General features: G+C 45.1%; 1 protein-coding gene across 4 annotated transcripts in view; it reads left to right on the forward strand.

The window, feature by feature from the left end:
• FAM131B (family with sequence similarity 131 member B) overlaps positions 1-6563 on the forward strand; it is a 193575-nt gene extending 187012 nt beyond the window's left edge. For all 4 annotated transcript variants that reach the window (XM_073553054.1, XM_073553055.1, XM_073553056.1 and 1 more), the window contains 2 exons: positions 2527-2658; positions 4074-6563. In XM_073553054.1, the coding sequence (XP_073409155.1) occupies positions 2527-2658; positions 4074-4456 (515 nt within the window). In that variant the 3' untranslated portion in view covers positions 4457-6563. The remainder of the gene's footprint in view (positions 1-2526; positions 2659-4073) is intronic.
• Positions 6564-7281: the final 718 nt, after the last annotated feature.

Genomic DNA, 7281 nt, shown 5'->3' on the forward strand with positions numbered 1-7281 from the left:
CATCGCTAAGTGTAACGGGGCCTTAAAGTTTACGATAGTCTTCAAATATTAAAGGATGAGCCCGGCCATAATCATTAGATGGATGTTGGCTGAATGATGCTAGTGCCGACTGTTCAGCCAACAGCTATCACTCCCATATGGTCGCTTGGCCGAGTGCTCATGTGTTCTCCATAGGAAAGACACCGACTGAAACATCGGCTGACAGCTTATCTCCGGGAGAACAATGTGAAATCAGACATGCGCGATCGACATCTCTCCCGACCATCAGTCATCCGGCACCCCAATAACCATTAGACTGTTGGTCGATTCCTTCGATATTAGCGGGTCCAGCCGACACTTAGTTTAATGTTTATGGGGGCATTTATACTGCGTGGCAGCAGGACTTTGCACCGGGCCCTTGTGTCTGCAGCAGCCATATTCCCTCTGCCACATAAGACGCTGGTATTAACATAATGTGGGGGCCACATTTTGCATTGGGGCTTTACCGTACACGTCTGCTTTGACCTGATCTTCCACCATTCTCTCCGTTCCGTTTAGTCAATATTTGCAATTTCTGGAAATCTCGGTGATTAATATCCATTAGATTCTATGTCGTGTATTTTCCTCGCTGTACGCTACGTTTGGAGTCGTCAGATTCTCTCCTCACCGCAGATAAAGAGACCTGTGGGCTGCTACATTACAAGGTGAATTAAATTCCACCTCCAGAAAGCTGCAATCAGCAGAGGAATCATTTTCTCTCCAGGAACAATCCATCTCTTGAGCTTTCCTGACCAGGGCTGTAATTAGAGGCAATAATTGGTGGAAATGGACAGTGGCTGTATACCTCCAGTGTACGGCATGATCTGGAAGAGAGGTGGCAATGGATTGAGTCTCATGAGGTCTGGAATACTGGAAAGGCCGCTGTCAGGGCTGTAATGACATTTTATTAGGATTATATGAACCGCATTGAGCGGGGAGAAGTCAGGACACGCTGCCCGAAAATGCAAACTTATGTAGCATACTGGCAGAATATAGTAAAAGAAGGGCCATCTGAAGGTAAAACTGCTTATTCCGCGACGACGACTGCTTGGTGCCCTCGATATTTCCCGCACGAGCAGCTGAATGTGGGCAGGACTGTGCTGTGATTGACACCTCTGCCGTTATGTACCAGTCTTGTGTGCACAGATGGCAGATCTGCATACATTATATCACTGTGCCAGAGGATCAGGGGAAACATTATTAGGTGAATCAGTACTAATCTTCCATATTGGAAGAAATAAACCCCTTAAAGGGAATGTGTCATCAAATTTTTGCAGGACCTCTCCCGGCGCCTGCGCACTGTAGTAATATGCTCTGCAGTGCGCCTGAGCCGCGACGGCCAGGAATGAAGAGGACGTCATCGCTGCAAGATGGGAAGCGCCGGGCCGGACCGCGACTCCCTCCGGACCCGGAACGCCCCTGGGTGAGTATAATCTAACTCTTTTTTCTTATCTTTCTGGTAACATCAGGGACTTATCTACACCATTACAGAATGCTGTAGATAAGCCCCTGATGCCGGTGGCCGCAGCCAAAAAAATTGAGGACAGATTCCCTTTAAAGAGGTTGTCTAGGACAAGGATATTATGTTTGTACTATGAGCCCCAAAACTAACAGGCAGGGAGTTGCTAGCTATATGTGACCATCCCGCAAGACGAGTTACTTTGTACAACCTAGTACTATGGGTATGAAAAGGACGACATAGTTTTCCAGCAGGATAATGACCAGAAGCATACGTGGAGATTGGCAAACAAATGGTTCAATGACAATGAAGTAGAGGCGCTGGATTGTCCCCACAGTCGCCAGACCTCAACCCAATCCAACACTTGTGGGTAGAGGTGAAGAAAAAGCTGTATACAGACCCAAGTGACCAGTGTGCTCCAACATGGGGAACGTGTAGAAGAGACCTGGGGCCAGATTTTGGTAGTGACATGCTTGAATCTGATCGAGAGCTTCCCAGAAGGATTCAGGCCGTGCTGAAAGCCAAAGGTTGGATTTACAAAAATACTAAGAAAATAATAAAGATTAAAATTTAGAATTTTAGGAGCAAAACAGTAACAATGCAGTGACATGACGAGAATCTGCAGAACTAATCAAAATTGAGATAGCCAAGATGATTGTCTATAAAATGGTGTCAGTCTCACGATCGAAGCAGAAGTGGATGGCGATTCTTCGATTATCCCTTGGATTCCGTCCTAGAGCCTGGGCGAGCTAGTTTCCCTAGGATTCCGTCCTAGAGCCTGGGCGAGCTAGTTTTCTCTTGTTTTTCCTTAACGATGGTGAGATATGGAGCCTGAAGGTCAAAAGGTCATAACATTGTTACCTTTTTGCTCGTCAGTGTCGCCGATATCTGCGAGAATACAGACTTGACATCTCGTTGTGTTTTAGGCTGTGTTCAGCACTGTGGCATAATGGTATCTGATGATCCGCAGACTACGATGGAGAGAGCTCCTGACGGCTCGGAAGCTTTTGACGCTCTTTTATGCTTTTTCATCTCTTTGTTTCTCAAAGGTGTTATGCAGCAATTTGCAATCTCTGAGGCAACGCTAATGGCCTGGTCATCTATGGATGGAGAAGAGGAAAGCGTCAATTCCAATCAGGAAAGACAGAGCGAAACTTATCAGGAGCTGCTGGAGAATCAGGGTAAAAGTCTACGTTACATACAGTATCTACATCTAGGAGCAGTGACCTAAAAGCCAGATATCATATAATTGGGAGCAATAAGAAAGTAGTGCAGCTACAGTAGATAGCCTGCTCTGAAACCTGGCCCTGGTTCCCTCAAACATGGTCCCACAAAATCTCCAGCATTCTATGCCAGCAGCAAATTGTCACAAAATGTTATTCACACGCAGTGAAAAAAAAAAAATCTGCGGCGGAAATTGACCCGTGATGCAGATTTGAAATCATTTTGCAATTCATAAAATTGTAATAACTCATCAAATAACAACTAAGGATGTGGGGGCTAATTTTGATGGAACTTTTCACGGATTTCACTATATAGCATGTAAAAAATGTGTCCACCCGGGCGTCTGCTAAGGTCTTATTCACACGTCGGTGTTTGTTTAGATGTTTGCCTCTGTGGATCCGCAGCAGTTCCGCAGACAGTGTACAGTACAATGTTAGTGAATGGGATTTAAAATCCAATGTACACATGCCGCGGATTTTTCCACGCGGATTTGCTGCGGTTTTAAATCCGCAGCATTCCAATTCTTTCTGCGGATTCCGCAGCGGTTTGACACCTGTTCCATTGTCCAGGTGTCAATCCGCAGGGGATAACCGCTGGTAAGGCTAGTTTCACACTAGCACTTTTGAGCGCAGCGACGGCCTGCGCACGGCTGCCGCTAAGCCCCGCCCCTGCCACGCCTCCGCCGGTAGCTCCGCCTACCGGCGCATGACGCTGCATGCGTCCTGCGTCCCCTATCTTTATCACTGGGGGAGCAGGCCGTGGGCAGTATGCGTTTGGCGGCGCATGCGCCTTTTTGACGGTGCGCCGACCTGCGCCAAACGCAACCTGCTGCAGTTTGGTTGCGCCGGCGCACCGTCAAGAAGGCGCATGCGCCGCCAAATGCATACTGCGCACGGCCTGCGCCCCCAGTGATAAAGATAGGGGACGCATGCAGCGTCATGCGCCGGTAGGCGGAGCTACCGGCGGAGGCACGGCAGGGGCGGGGCTTAGCGGCGGCCGTGCGCAGGCCGTCGCTGCGCTCAAAAGCGCTAGTGTGAAACTAGCCTAAATCCGCAGGAAAACCGCAGGCCACTTTACCTGCGGTTTTACCTGCGGATCCGCACGGGAAAATCCGCAGGTGAATCTGCAGCGTGTGCACATAGCCTTAGAACAATCTCGATTTTTGGAGCCAGACCTTGTAGGACTATTCCTCTGATATGGGTTGGATATTTGCACGACCAGGAGGGGTTCGAGTAAGTTATGGGGTTCAGATGTCATTAATAGCTGGTAAAATAGAGTTAAACCGATTGATCTCAGTGTATAATGTCTTCTTTCTGTCTTCCCTGTCCTGTCCTCTCTGTGTTTCCTATGACTTCTCTCCTCTCGTGTATAGACAACCTTGCCCAGACGCACTCTGACTGCTGGCCACACTCGTACGTGTCACAAGGACTCTACTGTCTGGGCTCCTCTGAAGCATGGGCCAGCAGCGAGCAGTCGCTAACAGTATCCCCAGCACCAGTAGGGTTTGTACCTACAAATCCTGGACCTGAGTTTGAGGAAAAACCACTTGAAAACATCTGTGAGATTGCCCCTCAGTTTCTGCACTCTAAAATATCCCCATCCGAAGAAGACGATGTCGTTTGCCATGACTTGCAGTCGCTTTCTCCGCCACGTGAGGAGTGCGATAGCCTCCCGCATAGCCGGAAGGTGTCAGATGTTGCCACATCGGGGGTGCAATCCGGAGAGGAAGAGGAGGAAAGAGAAGTGGAAAACTGAGTCTCTGCGGGGATCTCGAGGAAGGAAATGATTGAGAGCATGGCCGTGTGAGAGACTGGCAGTGTAAGATGGCTTGTTTGTGGGGTCATTTATCAACATTTCCCTAAAAGGTGGAGCATGTAATTTACGTGCACAAAAAACAAAATATTGTTGCTCTCCAATTTTTTGCACTCGATTATAACACAAAGCACCCAGTCTGTACTGCATCGCCCTCAGGCTGTACATCATTTTGATACATGTTACCCATGAATCTGTATTTAGGCTGTGTTTAGTGATCTCCTGAGAAAGCACTGAAGCATAACTGGATCTAAACGCAGAGCACGCACAACATTAGCAATGCCAATAAACTCCTAATTATGCACTTACTACCCAAAATTAAACAACCAAGATGTGGCATTGTGTAATCTGCAATTCCCTTACATGATATGGTGAGATTTAGGCTGTATTGTTGAGTTATCTCCTGATAAAGCATCGTGGCTAAACGGGATCTAAAAGCAGGACACACAGGATATTAGCCATGTCGATAGAATCATCATTCTGCTATTAATGCCCACATATCAACAACTAAAATGTGATGTTATGTAACCTAACATTCCTTCAACAATGTACAATGATTTTAGGCTGTAATCTCCTGACAAAGCAATGTGGCATAACAAGATCTAAAAGCAGAACACATAGGACTTTAGCAATGCCTATGAAATCCTAATTATGACCTTAGTACCCTCAGTTCAACAATCACCATCTGGCATTGTGCAATATACCATTTACGCACAATGTACACTGATTTTTAGGCTGTGTTCAGTAATTTCCTGACAAAGCACCATGGCTAAACAGGATCTAAAATCAGAGCACACACGACATTAGCAATACTTATAAAATGATCATTGTGCACTTATTACCTTCACATCAGCAGCCAAGATGTAATATTATGTAACCTAGCATTCTCATAGAATCATCAATCATCATTCTCTCACAATGTACACTGAGGTGTAGGCCGTGTTCAGTAATCTCCTGACAAAGCACCATGGCTAAACAGGATCTAAAATCAGAGCACACACGACATTGGCAATACTTATAAAATGATCATTGTGCACTTATTACCTTCACATCAGCAGCCAAGATGTAATATTATGTAAACCAACATTCTCTTCAGTGGACACTGAGGTTTAGGCTGAGTTCAGTAATCTCCTGACAAAGCACCATGGCTAAACTGGATCTAAAAGCAGAGCACACATGACATTGGCAATACCTATAAAATCATCATACTGCACTAATTACCTTCACATCAGCAGCCAAGATGTAATATTATGTAAACCAACATTCTCTTCAGTGGACACTGAGGTTTAGGCTGTGTTCAGTAATCTCCTGACAAAGCACCATGGCTAAACTGGATCTAAAAGCAGAGAACACACGACATTAGCAATACCTATAAAATCATCATACTGCACTAATTACCTTCACATCAGCAACCAAGATGTAACAATATGTAAACCAACATTCTCCTCAGTGGACACTGAGGTTTAGGCTGTGTTCAGTAATCTCCCAATAGGGCACTGAGTTATAACAGGACATGAAAACAACACATACAACATTACCAATGCCTATGAAATCCTTACTAAGCACTTAGTAGACTCTGATCAACAAATGAGATGTGACGTCAGGTAATCTACTTTTCCCTCATAGAGAACACTGAGGTTTAGGCTGTGTTCAGTTATCTCCCAATACAGCACTGTGACATTATACAGGCTCATTTAGGGCGGCAGGACTATGAGCCACCATTATTTTATTTCCTTATTTTTCTTATAAAGTCCTTATGATGCACTTAGACAGCAACCTGGGGTGCTTGCATGTAGTACACAGAGCAATAGAGGCTCCTTATCTGCACAATGAGCCACCATAATTTAGAATTTTAGAATTTTTTTATGCTTAAAATGTTCAAGGAGCAAAATAACAGCATCACATCCATCGAAGGAAAAACTCCAAACGCTTTCAAAGGGATCCCTTTTCTCTATTGATGCTATTATCTTTCTCCGGAATCCACTGGATTATAGCAGTCACATCAATCCAAGGATCCTGATGAAGAACAAAACGTTGTTTTTTTTTTCAAGGCCTAACATGATAGCACTTTACTTGCCCCCTTTTTGGAGCAAATTTGTTTGATAAATGACCCCCCCCCCCCCCATCTAATGAAAGCGTGAAACGGTGGGCAGCAAGGATTAAAAAGCAGCAACTAAAATGTGCAAAAAGAGACACAGGCTGTCTGCCTGCCCTACCACCACTGCAAAAAAAAAAAAAAGTCTTCCCATGTTGTCCAAGAGATGAAGTCCACCTTCCATCCACCCCTCCCTCCCATCTGTGATAAGACACGTCCAAGACACAAAGGATTTCCGATCATGCCTTCTCCTGAAGTTTGCATATCTCAAAAAAATGAGACAGTCTTGGGTGATGGAAAAGAAAGACTGCTCAGTTTGGGGAGGTCTCGCATGCCTTAAAGTGACCTCCTTAAAACATCCTAAAAATCATTGCCAAAACCCCCCAAAAAACTGATATCTGCGTTCCTGCCAAAGACCCCCAGAGCATTGCTTCATTAACCCTATCCCCTGCCAAAAAAAAAATCTAAAGGGCATTGTACTTCATCCTCTTGCCAACTATACCCATGCCAACCTTTACAAATATACATACTGGGCATTTTACTGCATCCATGTTTTTGGTTTATATATTTTTTTGTTATTTATTTTTGATAAATGTTTTTTTTTGTGTCGTTTTTTTCTGCTTGCTGGCAATTTGCAATGTTGAGTCATTGAACCGTTAATGGTCGGCTTGTA

Source organism: Dendrobates tinctorius, unplaced genomic scaffold (genome assembly GCF_039654945.1).
Source record: "Dendrobates tinctorius isolate UK_male_01 unplaced genomic scaffold, ASM3965494v1 ptg000196l, whole genome shotgun sequence".
NCBI classification, from domain to species: Eukaryota; Metazoa; Chordata; class Amphibia; order Anura; family Dendrobatidae; genus Dendrobates; species Dendrobates tinctorius.